This window comes from Phyllobates terribilis, unplaced genomic scaffold (assembly GCF_046119375.1).
Source record: "Phyllobates terribilis strain yellow unplaced genomic scaffold, ASM4611937v1 Scaffold_2__4_contigs__length_985480577, whole genome shotgun sequence".
Classification (NCBI taxonomy): domain Eukaryota; kingdom Metazoa; phylum Chordata; class Amphibia; order Anura; family Dendrobatidae; genus Phyllobates; species Phyllobates terribilis.
In genome coordinates this window covers 518,527,516-518,555,228 of record NW_027362762.1, presented here as the reverse complement: position 1 = coordinate 518,555,228, position 27,713 = coordinate 518,527,516, and the positions used below count along the sequence as shown (strand labels likewise).

Genomic DNA, 27,713 nt, shown 5'->3' with positions numbered 1-27,713 from the left:
ATAAATCCATGCAAACAGCATGGATTTATATAGTGTGACCCGAGAGAATGTCAAAAAAATAAACCTATACTTACCCTTCGATGGCCCCCGAGACTTGCTGCGCTCCTGTGCTGGCTGCCGGCAGATCGCGGTACACTGTACTGAAGGACCTGCCGTCACATGACTGTGACGTCAGCGCAGGTCCTACAGATCTGCCCGCGATCTATCGGCAAGCACAGGGAAGGAGTCCGGGGGCCGTCGGAAGGTGAATATAATCTTTATTTTTTATTTAATTCTTTTTTTACAGCTTTTTTTTTTAATGGTACCTGGGTGTGGATGCGCTCGCCTCTCCTCTACACCCGCGTACCATCCGCACATTAGAACGCGCCAATTACGCAAGTACAGATGCAGTCTTGCGGAATTGGCGCGTTCTAATGCAAGTCAATGGCGGCGAAAACGCAGCACTTCCGCAAAATAATTGGTAGTGCTGCGTTTTTTTCCGCAATGAAAACCCGCAGTGGAAATTTCCGCAGCATGTGCACAGCACATGCGGATTATCATTGGGGGACATGGCAGGCCTTCTACCATGCGTTTTTTAAGCGTTTCTGCAGCGTTTTTGCCGCTGCGGAAACGCTTAAAAAACGCATCGTGGGCACACAGCCTTAATGAGGATCAGGGCCTTCCAGTTTATCAGTCAGATCACACACAGATCTAACAGTTATCATCTATCCATTGGATGCTTGCGGTTGGCATACTTCATTTTACCCCTTTAAATTACATTATTTAATATGTTTGTACATTTGAAGATTTAAAAAAAATAAAATAAAAAAGACGTTGGTAAGCTTTAGCACTGTGTAAAGGGATCCATATTGGATGACCTTTCAGTGAATGTATTAGTAACACTGGCTTAATATTACAGTCCCAGATAGCTCAGTATAAAATACCCATATATTGAGAAGGGGTAAAGTTTTTTGACTATCTAATGCTGAAATGATGCATTAATGTCACAAATAAATTGTACTGGGGTAAAATGAAAAGCCACAATTATGAGTTACGGTGTGAGTAGGTGCTTAAAAAATGGAATGGGAAGAGGTAAGGGTTGATGAAAAAATATAGCAATTAATGCAGCCATTGCTTTTGACTTCCTTCAGCAACATGTCAAATGTAATTGGTTGAAAGCTTCATATACCCATGTGATAGGGATCTAGTTTGTACCTTGTAGTCCAAAAGCTCAGGCTTGTTGGCAAATAGTCGACTGCACTGCAGGCACCTCAGCTTCACAGAAAGTCGTGAAAAGGCGTTTTGTTGCTGCGATTGTGTTTGTGCCGCAGCTAGTCTCTGCAGACCGACGGCTGCTGAACTGGTGACTGTTGAAGAGGAGGACGTTGATGTAGCCGAGACCACAGATGGCGTGCTATTCCCCGCTTGTGTTGCTGTTGCAGCATTGATGTTCATAATTACTTGGCCCTGGGACAGCGGGACCACAGATGAATTCATGCCTGAGGACTTGCTGAACAGGTTCTGTTAGGATGAAAAAAATGAAGGAGAAATAGAATGATGATAAAGCTGAAAAATAATTTATAGCAGAATCAAATCATTTGCATAGTATTTTAAGCCATTTATATTTTAATTTCTTAAGGCTCACCTGAAATGACACCACACAGTTGTAGGTGCAGAAATTTCGGATGCTCCCATCAGACATTGCCAAATGATACTGGGGTACAGCCATCATTTTGCAGCTGTTACACTGTATCTGTATGCCTATAAATTAGAATAATAATGGGTGATCACCACATAAATTACCATAGTATAACGATTAATACACTGAAGGTATAATAATCTCAAGTGCTTTCTCTTTTTATGTGTATTCCACAAAGGAAAATTACAAGTATACTTTAAATGATTTATGTTCTTTCTTTTAACCTCTTGACACTTACATGAAGTACATATCCACCAAGAGCATGTCACTTAGTGTCTCTCTGATGGATATACACATCATGCTGATCACACAACACAGCTTTTACTGTAGAAGCCCGAATGATATACACAGCCAAGCTCCTGCGGTAACTGCTAGGATCGTAATTCTCGTTGATCCCAAGAGTTTAACCGCACATATGCAGCTGTCTATAGTGGCAGCAGCACACAAGGATTTTGATGGAAGAGATTGCTCTACCTCTGTCAGCCCATTGGCTCCTCCGCAGCGCTCTCTGATGGTTCCAGAAGTCAGACATACACCACAGCTTATCCAAACATGCTGGAGGCAAGGCCTGATAGACTGTCAATCAAACACTGACAGGCTAGGGTACTACTTTACTCTATGTAATTAAAGCAATGCCTTACTAAAGCGATTATCGATGCAAATGTTTAAGTCCCGTTGAGGGATAAATAAATAGTGTAATAAAAAAATGTTTTTAAGTAGATTAAAAAAAACAAAAAACACCCTGCCCAGTTTTCTCAATACAGAAATAAAAATGGTTTAAATGTTCCGGCTTTGGAAAACCAAAGTTGGTTTAAAAAAAAAAATGTTCTTTCCTGACCCTCCCCGATGCAGAGACTCCCCAGCTGCACCCAGTACCTGTTATTAGACTGCCACAGCCAATACCTGAGCTCAGCAGCTTTACCCGGCTGATGCAGTCTCGTGCTCAGTTATTGGTGGCAGCGCTGTCAACGTGACCACACTGCTGCTGACAATAACACACACTGTGGGAGCAGAGGCGGAATCACAGCACTGACCCGCAGGAGGGTGAGTAAAGCTCAAGTTATTTAAAAAAAAAAAACTGCAGCCACAGTACAGAAATTTTCTAAAGCCAGAAAGCTTTTTTGTACACTTTCTTTTTTTTTTCTACCGCCCCAAAAGCCATAACTTATATGAGGGCTTGTTTTTTGCACCATTCATTTTATCATATAACAGACTGAAAGACGGGAAAATGTCAAAGTGAGGCAAAATTCGGAAAACAATCTTACCTCCTGCCCCCCACAATTCTGCCATTGTTTCTTGTTTTTACGGTAATTTTTGTGAAGGAAAACTGACTTTTGCAACATGACTCTCCAGGTCAGTATGATTAAGGTAATACTAGACTTTTCTAGTTACTTTTGTTATTTTAGTGGTGAAAAAAAAATTCTGAAACTTGACAACAAAAAAAAGAAACCTGTTTGTGCTGTCAATTTCTAGAACCTGTTAATTTTTCGCTTTTTCCCTCCAAAGTGCTGGCTGAGGATTTACTTTATTTACGCGGTAAGCTGATGCTTTTATTGATACCATTTTGGGGTAGCTATCACGCTTTGATCACTTTTTATTGCTTGTGGGAAGTTGGGCGACCGAAGAGAATTCTGGCTTGTTTTTTTTTCTGGTGTTAACATATAGTTTCAATTTTAGATTTTGACATAGGGATAGCAAATATGTTTATTTTGTCATGGGGGAAAAACAGGAGTAATTCGAAATTTTACAATTTTAAAACTTTATTTCACTTTTACTTTATTTTTTAGATTGTTCGATCGCTTATAGTAAATACTGCATCCACAATGTTGCAGTATAAGGGGAAATCGCAGTTCTACTGAGCTCATCCTGAGGCTGAGCTTCATTGGAGGACCAAAATGGCTGTTATGAGACCTTAAGCAAGCTCCCAGCTGCCATGGGAGCCCATCACTTCCCCGCGATGAAGTTGCCAGAAGCCAATGGAATCTGGTGCGCCCGTGGCACCAGTGAAAAATACAGCTTGTCTCAGTCTATGGAAAAAAAATATATATGGGTCTTGGGAATATGAGAAAAACTATTTTAAAATTATTTTTGTTTTGTTGTTTTTTTATGTTAGAAGCAAAGCAGAACGGCGCTGGATCTTGAATAGCAGCTGTAGGTGAGTATATTAATACACTCACACTATACATGTACATATATACACATTTAATAAAAAACATCTAAAATAGGAGTACTTATTTAATATATCAATTAAATTGAAGAGTGTGTTTAAATGAATAAAAAAAATTCAATATTCCAGAATTGTTTGATTTTTTTTTTGTACATTTCACCTCGAAAAAAAATGTAATAAAAAGTACTATAATCAAAAAGATGTATGCACCAGAAAACGGCACCACTGAAAAATACATTTTATTATGCAAAAATTAAGCCCTGATACAGCTCCATTGACGGAAAATTGTAAAACGTGTGGCTATCAGAATATAGAGACGCAAATACAAAATGTTTCTTTCAGTGCATTTCTTGTACAAACTTAAGGAAAAATATATATCTTTGTACCGTGTTAGCCAGTAGATAGAAAAATATTTAGATTTGAGAGTCCTCTGTGGTTGATTTGAAATTACCTTTTAATACCAGTAATTTCATGTATGTGATACTGTGATCAGGGATACAAAAAGATATTGCCAAAGGTAGATCTATTTTTTTTTCTTTTATTGTGTGGCGATGAGAATTCATCCTTGTTCTAAGTTTTTGGCCTGTCTCCCCTACATAAAGACCCCCAGATGGACATTTGGTACATATAATTAAGTACACCACATTAGATGTGATGCAGCTGAAAGTACCTGGGATCTTGTAGTCTTTATGTGAGTTGGGGATCTTCATCTTGTCTGTGGTTTTTGTATCCCTGATCACAGTATCACGGCATGCAATTACTAGTATTTAAAGGTAATTTGAAAATCTCAGAGAGACAGAAAAGTTTGGGAATATAAACTCATGATGACCTTTGACACCTTCAGAGAAAGAATGAATGTGTGCATTGGTTTAATGTCATTCTACATCAACTAAGGAATGTCACAGCCCCAGACCAGACTTGAACCCCTTCATGACCAGAGCATTTTGCATTTTTGAATTTTCGTTTTTTGCTCTCCTTCTTCCCAGAGCCATAGCCTTTTTATTTTTCGGTTAATATGGCCATGTGAGGGCTTATTTTTTGCGGGATGAGTTGTACTTTTAAACACCATTACTAGTTTCACCATATCGTGTACTGGAAAATGGGAAAAAACTTCCAAGTGTGGTGAAAAAAATGCAATTCCACAGTGTTTTTTTTTTTTTTTTTTCCCCCTTTCCACATTCACTGAATGCTAAAACTGACCTGCCATTATTATTCTCCAGGTTATTACGAGTTTGTAGACACCAAACATGTATAAGTTCTTTTTTATTTTAGTGGTGAAAAAAAATTCAAAATTTTGCTTAAAAAAATGGCGCCATTTTCCGAGACCCATAGCGCCTTCATTTTTCAGGATCTGGGGCCAGGTGAGGGCTTATTTTTCGCGCGTCGGGCTGATGTTTTTATTGATACAATATTGGGGTAGATCCGATGTTTAGATCGCCTGTTATTGCATTTTATTGGAATGTTGCGGCGACCAAAACAACATAATTCTGATGTTTAGAAGTTTTTTCTTGTTACGCGGTTTACCGATCAGATTAATTCTTTTTTTATATTGATAGATCGGGGGATTATGAACGCGGCGATACCAAATATGTGCATGTGGGGTTTATTATTTTATTTTGAATGGGGCGAAAGGGGGGTGATTTAAACTTTTATATATTTTTTTAAAACATTTTTTTTTACACTTTTTGCTTGCTTCTATAGTCTCCATAGGAGACTAGAAGCAGCAACTGTCCGATCGCCTCTGCTACATAGAGGCTATGAGCAGATAACCTCTATGTAGCAGAAATGCTCATGTGCTATGAGCACGACCACTAGGTGGCGCTCATAGCAATCTTTACATGACAACCACTGGGGTCTGCTGCAGACACAGGGTTGTCATGCCCACCCATCAGTGACCCGGGGTCACCGATGGGCGGGGTAAGTGACGCGCTTCCGGCGGGGCGCTGTTAAATGCCGCTGTCAGAGATTGGCAGCGGCATTTAACTAGTTAACAACCGCGGGTGGATCGCGATTCCACCTGCGGCTATTGCGGGCACATGTCAGCTGTAATAATCAGCTGACACGTGCCCGGTCCAGTGTGGGCTCAGCGCCGGAGCCCCCGCTGAACCAGCCTTTCCAACGTGGTGCGTACTATTACTGACCACTTCGGAAAGGGGTAAATAATAATAATAAGAAGAAGAATAAAACTTTTACACTCCTTATCTATGAACTATTCCAATATTTAAGGCCACAACTGTTTATCCTTCTCCCATAGTTCTGCTTTACGTCACTTGTCTCATCTATTGCATCATTTCTGTGTCTTGCTGTGTATATGTGACTCTTCATATTTTGTGCTATACTATGCCTGATGAAGAAACCTGAGTCGTTTCGAAAGCTTGCAATTTGTTACCATCTTTTCAGTTAGTCATTAAAATGTTTCATCCACTGAGGACTCTAAATAATTTTGTATAAAATTAGTAAGGCATAAATAAAAAAGGAGAGATAAAAGCAAAACAAGTAGGTGAGAAGGTTCACTGAACTGCTCAGCCACGCCATGGGTGAACTGAGTGCCTGAGCTTTGTTTGAACAGTCGTTTTCTGCGGATAAGGGTATGTGCCCACGATGCAGAAATGAAGCAGAAAATTTCTGCAGCGTTTCTGCATGTTCTTGGCAGTCAAAAACGCTTACGGATTTTACACGCGTTTTTGACGTGTTTTTACAGCGGATTTGACTTGCGTTTTTCAAGTGCATTGGGACCTCAAATCTGCAAGCAGAAACACACAAATAATGGACATGCTGCGGATTTTTCCGCAAGGAAAGTCCGCTGTGGAAAATTCCGCAGCATAGGCACAGAACATGGAGATTTTCATTGGGGATCATGGGGTACGGATTACCAAGCGTTTTGCAAGCGTTTACGCTGCGGAAAATCCGCATCAAAAAAGCATAGTGGGCACACAGCCTCAAAGTGCCCTTTAACAATTCAAACTAAGTAAAACTCTGCGCTATTCAACTTTTTTAATCTACTCCATTATAGAAAAACAATATTGACAAGAGGGCCAGGTAAGTAATATGACTGACACCAACGGCACCTGATAGACCTCACTTAATTATAATATGTCAAGTTTTAGCCATGATGTCATCATTTTACTGGAAAAAATAGTGCAGGACGCCATGCTTAATTTTTGGGAGACTACAATACAGACATGCACAGAGCCTACGCAGTTAAACGTTTTCTAAAAGGTCTCATGTCCTCCAACCTACAACTGATAAACAGGTCTACGTATACAAATTACTGTGACAAATAAGGTTTTAAAGGTTTCACTTTTAAACATGTTGTTTTGACTTTAAAAAACGTTACCTGATGATGTGACACTCTGGACTCTGTAGGCAGACAAGCAATTTACAGAACAGTACAGCTCAGTGCGGCCCACGTTGTTGGTGTTCTCTATCATTTCTGCTGATGAACGTAATGTTTTACACAGTGCACATGGTGTGATCTTAGCAGATTTCTGGGGAGGAAAAAAAATATCACAATAAAAAAAACAAATAGAAGAACAATTCTGTGGCATGTGTTTATTATATTATATACAAACAGCCATCGATCCTTTATGAGGATTTAGTTAAAAAAAAAGATACAAAACAAATCGTTTACATTCATTATACAGGATACCTCCCCTTTATATGACACTAGACATGTCAGCATAAAAAGAATTAGGGGTAACATTGTACTCACCTGCTTAAAGGCGGTCACGCAAGTAGAACTGCAGAACTTTTTGCACTGGCCATCAATGTTCAGCAAGTGACACTGTCCAGAACCACTATAGCAATATCCCCCGCAATTTTCACAGCAATTCATAGTCAGGTTGTTGGCAGAGCGAAATTTAGAGAAGCAGACATCACTGCAGAGCTTGTGAACCACATTTTGGTAGTTTACTTCATGCCGGATCTAGAAAATAAAAGTTTTGAATCATGACAATGTTATCGTCACCTTTAAGAGCCTGTGTGAAATTAGGCTGCTTCTGGACGTGACCTATGTTCAGTATTGCAGCGCAGTCCCATGGAAATTAATGGAGCTGAGGTACAACACAAAACTTTCTAAACCACAAGCAAATCCATTAACCTCATCCCTCTGCAGCCAATGTTTGTATTTGCGCTTTTGTTTTTAACTCCCCTTCTTCTAAGAGTCATAACTATTTCTTTTTTCTGTATGAGGGCTTGTTTCTTTGCAAAAAGAATTCTCGCCAAGAATGACCCCATTAATTTTAATATTCAATGTAATGAAAAATCTAAGTGTAGTGAAATTGTGGGAAAAAAATGTAATTTCGTGTTTTTTCGGTTTTATTTTTACAGCATAAATTCTGTGGTAAAAATTACTCTGAATCATGATTTTCCAGGTAAGTTCAGAAAAGAAAAAAAGACTTGTGTTGCCATTTTCTGAACCTCTGAACATTTCTCTTTTTCCGTCGTACCCATTTGGGGTACATCTGATATTTTGATCTGTTTTAATTGCATTTTTGTACAGAGGAGTGGTGACAGAAAAAAAAATCCAATTCTGGTGTTTTGATTTTCTTTCCCCTTATAGCATTTATTGATTGAGTTAATTAATTATATATTGTTATAGGACTTTTATGAAAACTGCAGTACCAAGTAGTTCTATTTTTTTATTTCTTTATTTTAATTGATGGAAAAGTGAGTGATTTGAATTTTATATTTAAAAAAAAAACTTCTTTCTTTTACTTTATTTCCTTTAGAAAACTTGAAACTGCGATTGTACTATATACTGCAATACCACAGTATTGCAATATTGTGAAAATCACGGTCTCCTTTGACACTCAACACATACGGGTTCAGTTGAGGTTCAGAGGAGTAGTAAGATGGCAGTGACGAGGGCTTCGGCAGACATCTGGCTGCAATGGTAAACCATCAGCGATCTGCAGTCAAACCATGGGTGCCGTTAGTTGCGAGCCCCGTTGAGCACTCCATTTAAACTCGGCTCATTTAAATGGCTAAAAGCTGCGGCAGGCGCAGAGCTGTTAACCGGTTCCCGACCGCCCACTGTAGATAAACGTCGGCGCTTGCCGGGCTCTGTGCAGCGCCGACGTTTAAAAACGGTGGGTGGTCTCGCAGCGCTCAGGACCCCCAGGGTCCTGCAAGCGCTGCGATTCCGGTGCAGAGCGTTAGCTCTGACAGGGGACATCATCGGGACCTGATTAGATCAGGTCCCAGTGATGTTAACCCTTAGCTGTCTTCTATATGCTGTGATCTATTGTGATCGCGGCATATAGGAGACAGCAGGAGGAGAGGGGGTCGTCAACTTACCTCTCCGAAGACCTCCGAGTCCTTCCAGGACCTGGGGTTGCTATGGCAGCTGGAGGTCACATGACCGCCTCCAGCTCTGCCATATATGGTGTCCTGTCTGGCTCAGCTGCTGCTGTAGCCAGACAGGAGACTCTGACTGAAACAGTCAGGGAAGATCTCATGTAATGTAATATATGTCTATTACATTACATGAGATCAGAGATCAGAAAAATAAAAATTAATGTCCCATACAGGGACTAAGAAAAAATGTGAAAAAAAGTAAAAAAAAAGTTTTTAAACTATTAATAAAAAAATCACAAAATAAATAAAAATAAATAAATAAAATATTAAACCAATAAATCCGTATATTTTTACAAAACCAAAAAAAGTACACATATTTGGTATCGCCGCGTCCGAAACAACCCGAGCTATAAAACTGTCACACTAATTAACTCCTTCTGTGCACACCGTAATAAAAATAAATAAAAAACGGAGCAAAAAAATATGCTTTTTCATCATATTGCCAAACAAAAAGTGGAAAAAAATGCGATCAAAAAACAAAATAGAAATAAAAATGGCACCACTGAAAACGTCATCTTGTTACGCAAAAAAAAAGCCGCCATACAGCTCCATCAGCCGAAAACTAAAAAAGTTATAGCGCTCAGAATAAAGCAATGCAAAAAAAATATTTTTTTCTATAAAATAGTTTTATTGTGTAAAAGCGCCAAAACATAAAAAAAATACAGTAAGTGTAGTATCGCTGTAAACGTACTGACCTGAAGAATAACGCTGCCTGATCACTTTTACCACACGCAGAACGGCATAAAAAAAAAACTCAAAAAACAATTCCTGAATTGTTTGTTTTTGTTAATTTTACCTCCCAAAAAACGGAATAGAAAGCGATCAAAAAATGTCACGTCCCCAAAAATGGTACCAATAAAAATGTCAACTCGTCCCGCAAAAAACAAGCCGTCACATGACTCTGTCGGCCGAAATATGGAAAAATTATAGCTCTCAAAATATGGTGATGCAAAAACTAGATTTTGCAAAAAAAGCGTCTTTTAGTGTGTGACAGCTGTCAGTCATAAAAACCCGATATCAATCTGGTATCTCTGTAATCACACCGACCCGAAGAATAAAGTAATCTAATCAGTTATATCACACTAGGAACGGCGTAAAAAATAAATAAAACCAATTCTTCACCTGCTACTGATTTGTTTATTATGTCCCCAAAGATCCCAGTAAGGCTCTGCCCACATTTATCCTGTGCTCTGCGCTGAGCACTTACACCAGAGTTTCCGTGTAAATCTCTGAAATACATGATTCAGCCGGAACCCATGACGGAAGATTCCCTGTAATGAGACAGATATAGGCCACTGTGGACGCCGTCTAGCCTGGGATCCCACGGTGTCATTTGTTTTAGGCGTGCATAAAAGTGCGGTTGGCCACAGTTTTGTGCACTTCTGAAAAAAAGGACACCGCTACACAGAGGCCAGACGGTGTCCAGAGTAACTCTGCTGCCTCATTACAGTGAATGGATCCTGCAGGGGTTTCATCTGAATTACATCACTTGGAAATTTAGATGGAAACCCCGATGTAAGTGCTCAGCCTAGAGCGCCGGATAAATGTTACGTAAAATGTTCCCAATAAAAGCTTCAACTCAGTCCTCAAAAAAAGCTAGTCCCCACTCAGGTCCGTCATCTGTTAAAAATATAAGGGACTTCCAAGTTACTGGTAGCAGAAAGGCTCTGGAAAAGCAAAATGACCCTTGCCCCCCAAAAGAAATTCAGAAAATTTTGTGCTCCCAAATCCAAATGCCTATTCTACAATAATTTGTTCTCCAATTGTCAAATAGCACTCCGTCCCCCCCAGATCTCACCGTATGGCTAAGCGGTACGATACAGCCACATATGGGGTATTGACACTTTTAGAAGAAATTGTGTGACACATTTTGGCACCATTTTTACCCATTGCCCTGTTTGAAAATGTAAAATCTGAGGGTAAAACATTTTTTTGTGGTAAAAATATAATTATGATTTTTTCACTGCCCAATGGTATAAATTTAAAAATTAAAAAATACTCACTACTTCCCTAGATGAATTCCTTGAGAGGTGTAGTTTACAAAATGGGGTCATTTGTGGAGGTTTCTGCTGTTTTGGCATGTCAGCGACTCTTCAAATGTGACATGGTGTCTGCTGCCTATCCCAGCCAACATAGCGCTCCTTTCTCTTCTGAACCCTGCCGTACACCAAAGCAGTGGTTTTCCCCCACATATGGGGTATCGGCGTACTCAGGAGAAATTGTACAACAAATTTCATGGTGCAATTTCTCCGGTTATCCTTATGATAATGCAAAATTAGGGGATGAAAAACATTTTTTATGGGAAAAATGTGAAAATTTTATTTTCACGGCTCAATATTATAAACTTCTGTGAAGCAGCTGGGGGTGCAAGGTGCTCACCACACATCTAGATAAGTTCCCTAAGGGGTCTAGTTTCCAAAATGGTGGCACTTGTGGGGGGTTTCCGCTGTTTAGACACATTAGGGGCTCCACAAATGTGACATGGCGTCCGCTAATTATTCAAACAAATTTTACATTCAAAAAGTCAAATGGCGCTCCTTCCCTTTCAAACCCTGCCGTGCGCCCAAACAGTGGTTTTCCCTCACATATGGGGTATCAGCGTGTTCAGGAGAAATTGCACAACAAACTTCATGGTGCAATTTATCCTGTTACCCTTATGATAATACAAAATTAGAGAATGAAAAAGATTTTTTGTGGGAAAAATGTGAAAATTTTATTTTCACGGCTCAATATTATAAACTTCTGTGAAGCAGCTGGGGGTGAGAGGTGCTCACCACACATCTAGATAAGTTCCCTAAGGGGTCTAGTTTCCAAAATGGTGGCACTTGTGGGGGGTTTCCACTGTTTAGTCACATTAGGGGCTCCCCAAATGCGACATGGCGTCTGCTAATTATTCAAACAAATTTTACATTCAAAAAGTCAAATGGCGCTCCTTCCCTTTCAAACCCTGCCATGCGCCCAAACAGTAATTTGCCTCCACATATGGGGTATCAGCGTGTTCAGGAGAAATTGCACAACAAATTTCATGGTGCAATTTATCCTATTACCCTTATGATAATGCAAAATTAAGGGATGAAAAACGGTTTTGTGGGAAAAATGTGAAAATTTTATTTTTACGGCTCAATATTATAAACTTCTGTGAAGCAGCTGGGGGTGCGAGGTGCTCACCACACATCTAGATAAGTTCCCTAAGGGGTCTAGTTTCCAAAATGGTGGCACTTGTGGGGGGTTTCCACTGTTTAGTCACATTAGGGGCTCCCCAAATGCGACATGGCGTCTGCTAATTATTCAAACAAATTTTACATTCAAAAAGTCAAATGGCGCTCCTTCCCTTTCAAACCCTGCCATGCGCCCAAACAGTAATTTGCCTCCACATATGGGGTATCAGCGTGTTCAGGAGAAATTGCACAACAAATTTCATGGTGCAATTTATCCTATTACCCTTATGATAATGCAAAATTAAGGGATGAAAAACGGTTTTGTGGGAAAAATGTGAAAATTTTATTTTTACGGCTCAATATTATAAACTTCTGTGAAGCAGCTGGGGGTGCGAGGTGCTCACCACACATCTAGATAAGTTCCCTAAGGGGTCTAGTTTCCAAAATGGTGGCACTTGTGGGGGGTTTCCACTGTTTAGTCACATTAGGGGCTCCCCAAATGCGACATGGCGTCTGCTAATTATTCAAACAAATTTTACATTCAAAAAGTCAAATGGCGCTCCTTCCCTTTCAAACCCTGCCATGCGCCCAAACAGTAATTTGCCTCCACATATGGGGTATCAGCGTGTTCAGGAGAAATTGCACAACAAATTTCATGGCGCAATTTATCCTATTACCCTTATGATAATGCAAAATTAAGGGATGAAAAACGGTTTTGTGGGAAAAATGTGAAAATTTTATTTTTACAGCTCAATATTATAAACTTCTGTGAAGCACCTTGGGGTTCAAGGTGCTCACCACACATCTAGATAAGTTCCCTAAGGGGTCTAGTTTCCAAAATGGTGTCACTTGTGGGGGGTTTCCACTGTTTAGGCACATCAGGAGCTCTCCAAACGCAACATGGCGTCTGCTAATTATTCAGACAAATTTTACATTCAAAAAGTCTAATGGCGCTCCTTCCCTTCCGAACCCTGCAGTGCGCCCAAACAGTGGTTTTCCCTCACATATGGGGTATCAGCACGCTCAAGAGAAATTGCACAAAAAAATTTGGGGTCCATTTTTTCCTGTTACCCCTGTGAAAATAAAGAAAATTGGGTCTAAAATAACATTTTTGTGAAAAAAGTTAAATGTTAATTTTTTTTTTCCACATTCCAAAAATTCCTGTGAAGCACCTGAAGGGTTAATAAAGTTCTTGAATGTGGTTTTGAGCACCTTGAGGGGTGCAGTTTTTAGAATGGTGTCAATTTTGGGTATTTTCTGTCATAAAGACCCCTCAAAGTGACTTCAAATATGATGTGGTCCCTAAAAAAATGTTTTTGTAAATTTTGTTGGAAAAATGAGAAATCGCTGGTCAACTTTTAACCCTTATAGCTCCCTAACAAAAAAAAATTTTGGTTCCAAAATTGTGCTGATGTAAAGTAGACATGTGGGAAATGTTATTTATTAACTATTTTGTGTGACATATCTCTCTGATTTAAGGGCATGAAAATTCAAAGTTTGAAAATTGCAAAATTTTCTAAATTTTCGTCAAATTTCCGATTTTTTCACAAATAAACGCAAGTTATATGGAAGAAATTTTACCACTATCATGAAGTACAATATGTCATGAAAAAACAGTCTCAGAATCAGGGGAATACGTTGAAGCGTTCCAGAGTAATTACTTCATAAAGTGACAGTGGTCAGAATTGAAAAAATTGGCCCGGTCACGAAGGCAAAAACAGGCTCTGGCGCGAAGTGGTTAATACACAGATGCCGGCTTTGTTATATATTCTGTATCTGCAGCATGTAAAGAGGGCCCAGCTATTGATCCATCTCCATATGTAATCATCCCAGCAATTAGGTGCATGTACATTAAGGTGTTAAAGGTAACCTGCCAGCACATGTTTAACATATGGAATAGTGGTATGGCTGTGTAGGTACTTGTCATGAGAAATCTAGTGTAGAAGTGATATGTAAATCAGGCTGGAAGTGCACTGGGGGTGTGCCAATGCGCTTGGAAAGAGCAGTCAGAATAACTTCTACACTAGATTTCTCATGGGTCACACATTGCATCTCTACAATAGAGAGATCAGTTTTACTGGAGGGCCGGAGGGGGAACAAGCACCTTCACAGCCATACCACTACTTCCTTATGTGTAGAATATATCATTTGTCAGCACGGTTTTACATAAGGCTCAGCTAGTAAAGTTCTGCTTGCCTACACCAAGCAGGGAAATGGTTCAAAGGCGAACTTTACTACTATTAGAAAGTCTGGCACTTCCAGTTAGTAAGTAGCAGTTGTTTTCACATTTTAAACCACCATTTGTAATTACATTTAAGTGCTAGGTACATTTTTGGTTTCACCTACTTACCACTGCATTTTTCAGACACACACTGCACTTAGTAGAAATGCTATTGGTGTGTATTGTAAGTGTTGCCTTCTTCTCATAAGATGCCAGACAGGGTTGGCTACAGAAGTCCTTACTGCCACTAGGGTTTTCAAACTGGGCGGTAATAACATCCTTGGGTTCTGCAATAACTCTAATGAAAGGACACAAATAAAACAATACGAGGTCATGTGAAAGACCATATAGAACAATTTGCTAAGTGATGTAGGTCCAATGGAGGATATTACCAAAGAGCAGTGTATGTTCACATGGGAAGAAATTAAGCAGAAAGCACAGGCACATCTGCAGTGGAAGATCCCCACCAAATAATACAGATTTTGTTATAGATGTGTCTGCAGACTTACAGCTGCTGATAAGGTAAAAGTCCCTACACTCATTTTCACAACAGCGAATCTGTGGATTCCTTGTCGGACTCTCCGATGCACATACACTGCAGAGCAGGCTGCCCAGCAATGTTCTGGGGAGCACCACTGTATAGTGAATGTTGACTATATTCGTTCCCTGGACCGCCCCAATTTATTTATTTTGCTGATATAATTTCTATAGTGCTTTACAGACCTAGTCATCACTGTCCCCACTGGGGCTCACAATCTGGAAGCGAGCGGTAAGGAGAATATAACTTCATTTTGTCCCTGCAGCTGCTGTACTTCCAGTAAGCCGGCTTTACAGGATATCAATGCTATTTACCTGTGTACTTACCCTACATCTGCAGGTAAATAGTGTTTATTCAGATGACAGGTTTCCTTTAAAACTCGCATCACAATTTCGTTTTCTGCAGCACTTGAATGAGACTGGTAAAAATCTCATCCACCTTGTTCTTATGTTAATACACTGCATGTTTTCTGAAATCTGCAGTACATGTGAACATACCCTATGAGCAGCCATTTTAAGTAATAAACAGCTGATATGCAGGCGGTCCACTTCATCAATCATAGAAAAAATATTGGTCTAAACACATAGAAAATACCATAAAATGCTTCTTAAATAGATTTCAAACGGTGCCAGATTTTTTTTTTGCATGAGATTAATATAATACACACACACACACAAACATATAATATATATACTCCTCAACATTAAAATTTGCACGCCAAGAAGGCAAAGTCATGGTATTATGAAAATCAAGTAATCGATAGACAGGTTAAAGATGCACTTCCACAAAATGTTTTATCCCCTAAACCTGGATGTGTTCACACATTGCATTTTTGCTGCGTTATTTTATGCAAATTAAAAGCTGCTTTTTACAGTAGCAGCAAAAGCTATGAGATTTAACAAATCTCATGCATATGCTTGTTTTTTTTCCTGACTGAATTGAAAAACTGCTGTTGTTTTAAAATCTGCAGCATGTCACTTCTGTCAGTGTTTTTTCCCCATAGAAATCAATGAAAAAAATCAAATATGTTGCAAAAAAACGCAACCAGGCATTTTTGGTAAATAAAACTAACTTTATTAAACTTGTGCTCCAGATAAATAACACATAAAATACAGACCAGAAAAACACAGCAAAACCTGCATTTTGTAAGCAGCTTCTTTAGCGCCAACTGAGCAGGTTTTGCCTGCAGAAAAAAAAACACTGCAAAAACATAACTTGTGAACATAGCCTTAATGTACATGTAATGAATAGTAAGTGTGTTAATATACTCACTGACTGCCGTCTTCCCCTGTCCTCTTCTCACTCACTTGACTGAAATTCTGAGTGGGCAGAACACACTGTGGTTTGGGTGTGAAATGGAAGTTTCTTTAAGGCCACGGCTCCACTATCAGTATTTGGTCAGTATTTTTTCTCACGAGTGGGAGCCAAAACCAGGAGTGGGTGATAGAAACAATTGCACCAATTGTGCATTTATCACCCACTCCTGGTTTTGGCTCCCACTCCTGAGAAAAAATACTGACCAAATACTGATAGTGGGGCCATGGCCTTAAAGAGACTTCCATTATTATATAATAAATGTGAAGTTTTAATACTATTTTTCCTTCATCACTGGAACTTCTGTTTCCTTTGGATATTTCTATGGAGCCTTGCTTGGACAACAGGTGATCTAGCAATTGGTGAGCTGACTACCCTGCTTTTCCTTCCTATTTTTTTGCATTGAAAACTAGATGGGTCCAACTACAGTTCGTTATGCCACCTCACAATACAATCCTGAGAGTAAGATTGGGGTGACATTCCCTCATGAAGGCCTCTTCATGGCTTTGCTCATGTGAGCTTCAGTCCTATCTCTGGCTGTCATTGTATCAAAGACAAAAGCTGGACTCACTGCTGAAGAGGATAGTCCTCCATTCCAATTTCTATTACCTCCTTGCTTTGCACCATTTTAGCCTTTGAGAACGGTGAAATGAGGTCAGTTGAACACCTGAAGCTGGACTGGTTCATAGCCCAATGTTGTGCAAACACTTTGTGATGGTTTATATAGACCATGTTTGATGCCTTTGTATGTGATGTCCATTTCACTGCAGTATAGAATGGATCGATTGTGGTACAGACATTTCTCTAAAATGTTCTGGCCGCATGTTTTTTGTGCATCTGTGAGCAGCCTGCATGGCCTAAACGTGCCACCATAGCCTTCAGCATCTCTGCAGTGGTTTCCCATCAACCATATGTCATTGGTAAACAATTTGCAAATGTAACTTAATAATTCTGTGCCCAAGTGCATTCAACATGGCAGAAGATTAGTCAGACAACCATGAGTATCCTCATTGATATCATGCCATGGCATTTAAGAGCCTGTGTGCACTCAAACTTGATACTGAAGTTTTGAAAAATGTTTTGTTTCCATTTTTCATCATTTGCATATCAGTAACATATCTATCGATCCTGTAATTTCTATACTTCCACGACTTTTCGAGTTTGGTGTTGCAATTTCAATGTTGAGGTGTGTATGAACAAATACCTTAAAAGACCTTTCACCAAATTTTTTCATGTTGAACTGAACACACAATTTTATTGCGTCTGCGGAGCGGATAAAACTTTATTTTTTTCTTCATTTCACCTCTACGTTATGGAGATATTAGCAATCAAAGTATATGGCACCTAATGAGTTAAAAAAAAAGTTAAAAAGGGGTATTTCCATCTCCACGATCCTATACCAATATGTACTAGGTGTAATAATAATAATAATATTAGCAAATACCTCAAATTAGAAATGTAGTATAGTTCTTCTGATTCGCTATGTCTCTTTCCTCATGTGCAGGCATTGCAGGACCTTACGTATCCATGGTTACGACCACTAGAAACTAACTGTCACTAAATCAGTGGTCGTAACCATGGATACCTAAGGTCCTGCAATGCTTGCACATAAGGAAAGACATAGCGAATCAGAAAAACTATACGACATTTCTAATTTGAGGTATTTGTTAATATTATTACACCTAGTACATATTGGGGTAAGATCTTAGATATGGGAATACCCCTTTAAGTCCAAGTGGGTGTTATCAGACCGTTTTCACTGAGGGCATGTACTTCTTATCCCTGTATGATGCTGACCAATCATAAACAGACAGCAATACTCAAAAGAAAAATAACCACCATAGCCTAGAACAGGTTTCTCAGGGTGTGAGATATACACTGCTCAAAAAATAAATTAAACACTTAAACAACAGAACATAACTCCAAGTAAATCAAACTTCTGTGAAATCAAACTGTCCACTTAGGAAGCAACACTGACTGACAATCAATTTCACATGCTGTTGTGCAAATGGAATAGACAAAAGATGGAAATTATTGGCAATTATCAAGACACCCTCAATAAAGGAGTGGTTCTGCAGGTGGGGACCACAGACCACATCTCAGTACCAATGCTTTCTGGCTGATGTTTTGGTCACTTTTGAATGTTGGATGTGCTTTCACACTCGTGGTAGCATGAGACGGACTCTACAACCCACAGAAGTTGCTCAGGTAGTGCAGCTCATCCAAGATGGCACATCAATGCGAGCTGGGGCAAGAAGGTTTGCTGTGTCTGTCAGCGTAGTGTCCAGAGGCTGGAGGCGCTACCAGGAGACAGGCCAGTACACCAGGAGATGTGGAAGGGGCTGTAGGAGGGCAACAACCCAGCAGCAAGACTGCTACCTCTGCCTTTGTGCAAGGAGGAACAGGAAGAGCACTGCCAGAGCCCTGCAAAATGACCTCCAGCAGGCCACAAATGTGCATGTGTCTGCACAAACGGTTAGAAACCAACTCCATGAGGGTGGTATGAGGGCCCGACGTCCACAGATGGGGTTTGTGCGATCTGCTGCCTGCAACATCCTTCAGCATGACCGGTTTGGCAGTGGGTCAGTAATGGTGTGGGGTGGCATTTCTTTGGAGGGCCGCACAGCCCTCCATGTGCTCGCAAGAGGTAGCCTGACTGCCATTAGGTACAGAGATGTGTTCCTCAGACCCCTTGTGAGACCATATGCTGGTTGGCCCTGGGTTCCTCCTAATGCAGGACAATGCCAGACCTCATGTGGCTTGAGTGTGTCAGTAGTTCCTGCAAGATGAAGGCATTGAACCTATGGACTTGCCTGCCCATTCCCCAGACCTGAATCCGATTGAGCACATCTGGGACATCATGTCTCGTTCCATCCACCAACATCATGTTGCACCACAGACTGTCCAGGAGTTGGCGGATGCTTTAGTCCAGGTCTGGGAGGAGATCCCACAGGAGACCATCCGCAACCTCATCAGGAGCATGCCCAGGCGTTACAGGGAGGTCATACAGGCATTTGGAGGCCACACACAATACTGAGCCTCATTTTCACTTGTTTTAAGGACATTACATCAAAATTGGAAAAACACACTACAGGCTGATCCACTTTAATTTTGGGGGTGACTCCAAATCCAGGCCTCCATTGGTTAATAAATTTGATTTCCATTGATGATTTTTGTGTGATTTTGTGGTCAGCACATTCAACTTTGTACAGAACAAAGTATTCAATGGGAATATTTCATTCATTCAGATCTAGGCTGTGTTTTTTGAGTGTTCCCTTTATTTTTTTGAGCAGTGTATATATAATGACAGACAGTCCTGGTCTAACCTCCTGAATAAGTCAGTGTGGAAAGATGGGCAATGCACCAGAGTTTAGCTGTGTCACATTATAGAAACTTCTATCAGCTCTCCTGATTACTGAGTGTGTCAGTAATCACGCTTATATCTGCTGTGCTCAAGCAACTTCTACTCGCTCTGCATTGAAATCAGGGCTATCATTATGTCTCACACAGGTGAGATGTGATGAGACCCTGCTCTGATGTCACTAGAGAGTGAGTACAAGTTGAGCACAACAGATATAAGTGTGATACTGACACGGAGTTCTCATTTCTGGACAGACACAGTGTGGGTAGGAGCACTACGCAAAGTTGACAGTGCTATGAGAGGAGAGCTGATAAAAGAGTTTGTAAAGGGACACAGAAAAACTCAGCTGTGGTTGCCCCTCTCCCCATAACGATCTTATATAAAAGGCGTTTGTCATCTGTGCTTTCTAATCATTCAGGAGGTTACACCAGGAGATTAGAGCTGTATTATTACATCCCACATACCGGATATCAGCCCTAAGCTATGGTGGGGGCATATACTCGTTTCCTTTGAGTGTTGCTACCTGTTTATGATTGGTCAAAATCAGAGAGAGGAAAGAAATACAGGCCCCTATACACCCAATTGGCCTTTAAAAAAAAAGTTAACTCGTTGAGTGCCAAATACTTTGATTGCTAATATCTCTGCAACAGAGGCAAAATAAAAACAATAAAGGGGTTTATTCCACTCTGCAACAACTATCACATTGTGTTTCCAGTTGAACATGAAATAATTGGAGAAAGTTCCTTTTTAATGACATTACTGCCAAAATGAGAATCATTTGCTTCCCTTTGGCAGCAACTAAAGGCTTGTCAAAATGCAAAACACTGTGAAATATTAATAACACTTGCAGCCTACTTTGAGCAGCTGGAGCAGGTTTTCTTGGCAGCAGGAATTGTCCGAGGTGGGGGAGGTACAGTGTAGCCAGTAAGGCAAAGGGTGGAGCAGAAGAGCTGTGTAGATCCCTTTCGCTGGTATGCCGTCTGTCCCTTCTGGAGAATTTTTTTGCAGCCTGAACAGGAGACTCTGACAGAGGGTGCAGGGACAGCAGGAACTGCTGGGACAGATTTGCTAGCCCCTGGGGAGCTCACGGGTGCCTGCACTCCACTGGAGAGCTGGGGAGCTGTTGAAGAACACATCAATAAGCAGACTGGTTAGCTTGAAAGTGGCATTAAGTTACTTTCTAAGGCTGTGTGCCCACTATGCGCTTTTTAAGCAATTCCGCTGCAGAAAAGCTTAAAAAACGCTTGGTAGAAGGTCTGCCATGTTCCCCAATGATAATCCAAATGTGCTGTGCACATGCTGCGGATTATCATTGCGGAAAAATCAGCAGCACTACCAATTATTTTGCGGTATCGCAGAGTTTTCGCCACCATTGACTTGCATTGGACAGCATGACATCCGCATCACTGCATCTGCAGATGCGGATACCATGCGTTTCAATGTGAGGATAGTACCGGGGTTTGGAGAAGAGGAGACTCTCCTGAGGACCCGGGTACCATAGTACCTGTAAAAAAAGAATAAAATAAAAAATATACATTATACTTACCTTCTGATGGCCCCCGGTGTCCTTAGCGATGCGTCCTGGCTTGGCCGGCAGCTCGCGATGGTCTAAAAAGGACCTGCATTGACGTCATTTAGTCATGTGACGGGTCACGCGACCGCTGACGTCGGCGGTCGCGTGACCAGTCACATGACTAAATGACGTCATGGCAGGTCCTTTTAGTCCACCGCGAGCTGCCGGCAAGCCAAGACGCATCGGATAAGGACACCAGGGGCCATCAGAAGGGAAGTATAATATTTTTTACCATTCTTTTGGTCACACTATATAAATCCATGCCAGTTGCATGGATTTATATAGTGTGACCAAGTTGTCAAGCACTTTCCAAGTGATGCTAAAATCGCTTGGAAAGCGCTTGACAACCCGCATGCAGAAATGCATGCAAAAACGCTTCACTTCCGTTTGTCCCTGGCAGGAAAAACGCATGTAAAATCCGCATGCGTTTTTTCTGCCAGGGAGATGCAGAAACTCTCAGGAAAAATCCAGAGCATTTCTGCATCGTGGGCACATAGCCTTATAAACAGAACTTTTCAAATATGCAACAAAGGAACAATTGAAGATCTGCACTTAAAAACCAATGCTCAAATATATTCAGCCTTCCTTTCACACTAATGGGAAAATCTACTGAGGCTGATGTGCACAATGCTTCACCAGTTCCCTGATTCTTGAAGATACCATAAGGCTGTTGCATTATACTGTTTTGTTAGCCCTCCGCTTTTGAAATACTTAACCCCAAAACATTAGCAAAGGTTCAATCATTCAAAATTGGCTTAGGTTCACATGTGGCCTTTTTTTCTGCAGCTAAACCTTCACTCTTTGCAGTAAAAACACAAAGTATAAAATGCAAAGTATAAAATAGCTGCACTTTTCAGATGGATTACATGTGTGATTTGTCTACAGTACGTTAATAAAGTTAGGTTTATTCAGAAAGAACACTATAAAAACGTAGCATAAATGTAATGCTTTGTTTTTTTGCACGCTTAGTTGCATCTATGGGTAAAATAAAAACGCTGTCAAACATTGCAAAAACACGGAAAGAATTGACATGCTGCAGATTTTTTAAAAAAACGCTACAGTGCTCAAATTCTGTAAGAACAAAAAAAAATCTGTGTGCATGAGATTTCCAAAATCTCATAGCTTTAGGTGGCACTCAAACGCAGCTTTTTTCTGCAGAAAATAACGCAGCAAAAAAAAATGTGCAAACAAAGCCTTACAGTTGGAAAAGACCATGAAAATTTTCTCTAGGAAAGAACAGAATTGTTGGTGGAGCATTCACTAATGAAGAACCAATACAAGCTGCAGGGGTCTCTTTCTGACTTTTTGGACATGCGCACACTAATTAAATAAAAGGTTGAACCTAAATTATGGTGAGGAGGTGCAGTTTAAAGAAAATTTGTGGTGCAGTAAGTTTGGACTTAAGGATCACACAAGAGTTAATTATAAAAAGTAAGGTTACATGGATCATCCCAGACTGTGATACTGATGACTTGTCCTTTTGATAGGGCACTAATAACAGAACTGTGTGTGTAGTGCCTATTCCTGCAGTTCAGTTCCTACAAAAGTGATCAAGAGCTGAACTACAGTGATTGAGCCCAGCCACTAGACTGTGAAAAGAGCAGTGTTATACCAGCTCTGCTCAGGATGGTTTACTTCTGGCCACAGCCGGAACAGCTGATCGGTGGGTGAGCCTGGTGTCAGATCCCCACAAGTCTGTTATTAAAGGGCTTGACTAGCCTTGGAATTTTAGTGCAGAGCAGTACAGGGGATTGTATGATCTCGATGAAGAAAGCAATGACATCTTTCCAAAAGTTTGCAATAGAACGGCAATACCACATCAGGTATATAAAATCTGCCCAGTCTTCCCCTATGGCAATCTGCAGTGATGATCTACCCATTTTATAGAACCTGCTAGGAGTCAGGTAGCATTGATGGACTATATACATTTTGACTAGCTTGTTATTAATTGCCAGTGAAACATATTGTGGGAGGGTATTACCGTCCTCCATTTGGCCTCCACCAACAATGATGATGAGGAGAATCTCCTGTTTAGTGACTGGATGCATAAAAAGGAGATCAACCCCTTGTGTCCCTGGCTCCTGAGACTCCCAATCGGGGCGCATGAGGATGAGAGAATTTACAATGTCCAAGAACTGGGTATTTAAGGACATGCATTAGTTGCAGATACATCAAGAAAGGTTGTCTGGGGACTTGATAGAGCTGTTGACATTGATCAAAGGAAACAATAACACCCTGGATATAGAATTGTGCCAGTGTCTTGACCCCTAAGTTCGACCAAAACTGAGCATCTTGGGAATGTAGCAATTCAGGAGCACAGTAATGCCATAAGGGGGACTCAGCTACTGTGTCCTTGAATTGAAAAATCTTTTCGGTGACTCTTCACACTAAAACCACAAGTCTGTGAATTGGCAGAAGGAACGAGAGTATTGCTCTGGTGCCGCCAAGACTCCCCATAGACTCTGAAGACTCAAACAGTGCGCAAGGTGGTGTTCAGAATTAGACAAATGATTATCCGCTATCCAGTGTTGTAGAAAGCAAAGTAGCATAAGAAGTCCGGGAGTGCCGCACCTGCCTCCACCCTGGGTCTCCCATGAGTGGTCAGTTTCAGTTTGTGTCTGTTTGAGCCCCAAATGAAGGATGCAAAAAGGGAGTTGATCATGGCAAAGACCTTTTGTGGGACTATGGAGGCTGAATGTTCCAGGGCATATAGTAATTTAGGGAAGACTCATTTTAATGACACTTATTCTCCCACCTACTGACAGAAGCAGGGCTGTGGAGTCGGTAAGCCAAACCTCGGACTCCAACTCAGACTCCTCAATGTCCATGACACCGACTCCCTCATACATGGCTCATGTTTAAGTGAGAAATTTACTGTAGCATAGATTCATCTCCGCTAAAAGTCTAGACCCTTAGATCAGGAATAGGACAGACACTTATAGGACATTTCATAACTTTCCCAAATTCTTATGAAAAAAATATTCCCCTCAAACTGCATTGAACTACTGTACCCAATTTATTATATATTTTAGGAGTTGGAGTCGGTCCACTTTATACTGACTCCGATTCCGACTCCACAGCCCTGGACAGAAGGAGGGCACCCCATATTCTAATTTTCTCCCGCAGGTATAACAAGAGAGGGGATATATTTAAATTGCGGAGTTGCGCATGATTTCTTGCTATGTGCATACGTAGATATTTAAAGTTGGTTATTCATAGACTACAGAATTCATCCCCTACTTTCCATCCCATACACCGCATTCCAAATTATTATGCCAATTGGATCTAAGTGTCATAAAGATGTAATTTTTTGTTTTTCAAACATATTCATGGATAGTATTGTGTCTCACAGCTCTTTGTTTCACTGAAATCTCAAACACCTGTGATAATTAGTTTGCCAGGTGAACTCAATTAAAGGGAAAATACTTAAGAAGGATGTTCCACATTATTAAGCAGGCAACAGGTTTTAAGCAATATGGGAAAAGAAAAAAAATCTGGCTGCTGACGAAAAGCGACTAATAGTGCAATGCCTTGAACAAGGTATGAAAACATTAGCAGTTTTGTGCTCAGTAAACTACATACACTGTCAGGTGGGTGACATTACACTGATTAAAATGATGCCTTGGATGATGAAATCCATGCTGTGGTTCATGTGTAATCTTTATTATCAGTTTGGAGATAATGATATGTTCATGCTCTGGGGCGGCGCTCTATCTGGTGCTCGGCTTACATATTCATCTGTATATCTTCTGACAGGTCACTGTGCCTTCACTGACCTGCCTCCTATTTTACCTAATGCATATAGTAGTGCGGGGCTAGGTAAAATAGGAGGCAGGTCAGATGGTAGGCACCATTAGGGTCCCTGAAGGTATGAAAATGACCTCGGCAAAGTATATAGAGTTTGTGACTGACCACTTTCTTCCAGGGTACAAAAAGAAAAACCGTATCATCGTAGCAAATCATCTTCATGAATGACAATGCACCATCTGATGCAGCAAAGAATATCTATGAGTAATTGGCTGTTATGGGCATTAAAGGAAAAAAACTCATGGTGTCGCAGCCACTCTCCACCGCTGACCTCAACCGTATTAAGAAACTTTGGAGTATGCTCAAGCACAAGATCTATGAGGGTGAGAGGCAGTTCACATCAAAACAGCAGCTTTGGGAGGCTATTCTGACATTCTGCATAGAAATTCAAGCAGAAACTATCCAAAAACTCACAAAGTTCAATAGATGCAAGAATTGTGAAGGTGATATCAAAGAAGGGGTCCTATGTTATGTAACTTGGCTTGTTTTGTTTTTGATTGAAAAAGCCTTTGATTTCAGTAAATGGGATCTCTTAATGCTGCAAATTCAAAAAATGACCATTTTCAACTCTTTACAACCTATAACATGTTTGGAAACACTTATGCAAAATAATTTGTAACAGTGCATTTGATTTTTACTCTAACGGTTGATACTTTACTGAATCATTTGCATTACCCATTTAGAAAAATCAGAGAAAAACAGCATTTGCATAATCATTTGGAATGCAGTGTAGTGCTTAGAGGTAACAAGATGGATTTCTAATTTATTCAGGTTTATTTTTAGACTGGAGAACCAGTCGAATTCATCAATCAGATCCATTATCAAAGGCAGTGTAACTGTTGCACTGGCCATAAACAGGCTTAAATCATTGGTATATAACCCCAAGCGGTCCTCATGGGAACCCACTTTAACCCCATTAATGACCGGAGCATTTTCCGTTTTTGCATTTTTGCTCCCCTTCTTCCCAGAGCCAGAACTTTTTTATTTTTCATTCAATATGGCCATGTGAGGGCTAATTTTTGCAGGACGAGTTGTACTTTTAAACACAATCACTGATTTTACCATATCTTGTACTGGAAAATGGGGAAAAAAATCCAAGTGCGGTGAAACTGCAAAAGAATACAATTCCATAGTTTTGTTTTTTTACCACAATCACTGAATGCTAAAACTGACCTGCCATTATTATTCTCCAGGCAATTACGAGTTCGTAGATAGCAAACATATATAGGTCCTTTTTAATTTAGGTGGTGAAAAAAAAATCCAAAGTTTGCAAAAAAAAAAAAAAAAAAAAAAAAAAAAGGCACCATTTTCCAAGACCTGTAGCGTCTCCATTTTTCGGGATCTGGGGCCGGGTGAGGGCTTATTTTTTGCACGCCGTGCTGACGTTTTTATTGATACCATTTTGGGATAAATTTGATGTTTTGATCGCCCGTTATTGCATTTTACTGCAATTTCGCTGCAACCAAAAAACATGATTCTGGTCTTTGGAATTTTTCTCTCGCTACGCCGTTTACCAATCGGATTAATTCTTTTTATAAATTGATAGATCAGGCGATTCTGAATGCTGCGGTACCAAATGTGTGTATGTGTTTTTTTATTATTATTGTTATTTGAATGGTGCAAAAGGGGGGTGATTGAAACTTTTATATTTTTTTAATATTTTTAAAAACATTTTTTTTTTACACTTTCTGCATGCTTCTATAGTCTCCATAGAAGACTAGAAGCAGGAGTTTTCTGATTGCTTCTACTGCATACAGGTGATGAGCAGATCGCCTGTATGAAGAAATGCTCATGTGCTATGAGCGCCGACCACTAGGTGGCGGTCATAGCAATCTTTACATGACAACCACAGGCGTCTGCTGCAGACCCTGGGTTGCCATGCCCACCCATCGGTGACCCGCGATCACGTGACAGGGTCACCAATGGGCGGGGTAAGTGACACGCTTCCGGCGCGGCGCTGTTAAATGCCGCTGTCAACGTTTGACAGTGGCATTTAACTGGTTAACAGCCACGGGTGGATCGCGATTCCACCTGCGGCTGTTGTGGGCACATGTCAGCTGTATAAATCAGCTGACATGTGCCTGGTTCAGTGAGGGCTCAGCGCCGGAGCCCCCGCTGAACCGGCCTTTCCGACGTGGTGCGCACTATTACTGACCACGTCGGAAAGGGGTTAATACCTTAATACCCAGCAGTCTGACAGCTAGTGGTTCCATGGCAATGGCAAACCAAAGGGGGAAAGAGGGCACCCCTGCCTTGTCCCTCTCTCCAAGGGAAACAACAAGGATATAAAACCATTAATCAGAACTTTGGCTTTCGGAGATCAATACAAGACTGCAATCAATCTTCTGAAACCTGGTCCAAAGCCAAATTGTCGAAGGGCCTTCTCAAGGTAGGCCCACATGACCGAAACAAATTCCTTAGCAGCATCCAGAGATGACCAGGCCCAATCTTCCTGTCCTTTCCAACCCAACTGTGCAATTAACTGTGCTCTCCTTTATATTATCAGATGTAGACCAACCCATAATAAATCTACACTGG

At 40.6% G+C, this 27,713-nt stretch overlaps 1 protein-coding gene across 3 annotated transcripts in view; it reads right to left on the bottom strand.

Moving 5' to 3' along the window:
- Positions 1-27,713, bottom strand: part of ZMYM4 (zinc finger MYM-type containing 4) — a 118,265-nt gene that overhangs the window by 20,002 nt on the left and 70,550 nt on the right. For all 3 annotated transcript variants that reach the window (XM_073665991.1, XM_073665986.1, XM_073665997.1), the window contains exons 6-11: positions 20,651-20,915; positions 14,712-14,880; positions 7,558-7,770; positions 7,183-7,333; positions 1,625-1,740; positions 1,195-1,500 (exon numbers count right to left, since the gene is read on the bottom strand). In XM_073665991.1, coding sequence (XP_073522092.1) covers positions 1,195-1,500; positions 1,625-1,740; positions 7,183-7,333; positions 7,558-7,770; positions 14,712-14,880; positions 20,651-20,915 — 1,220 coding nt within the window. The remainder of the gene's footprint in view (positions 1-1,194; positions 1,501-1,624; positions 1,741-7,182; positions 7,334-7,557; positions 7,771-14,711; positions 14,881-20,650; positions 20,916-27,713) is intronic.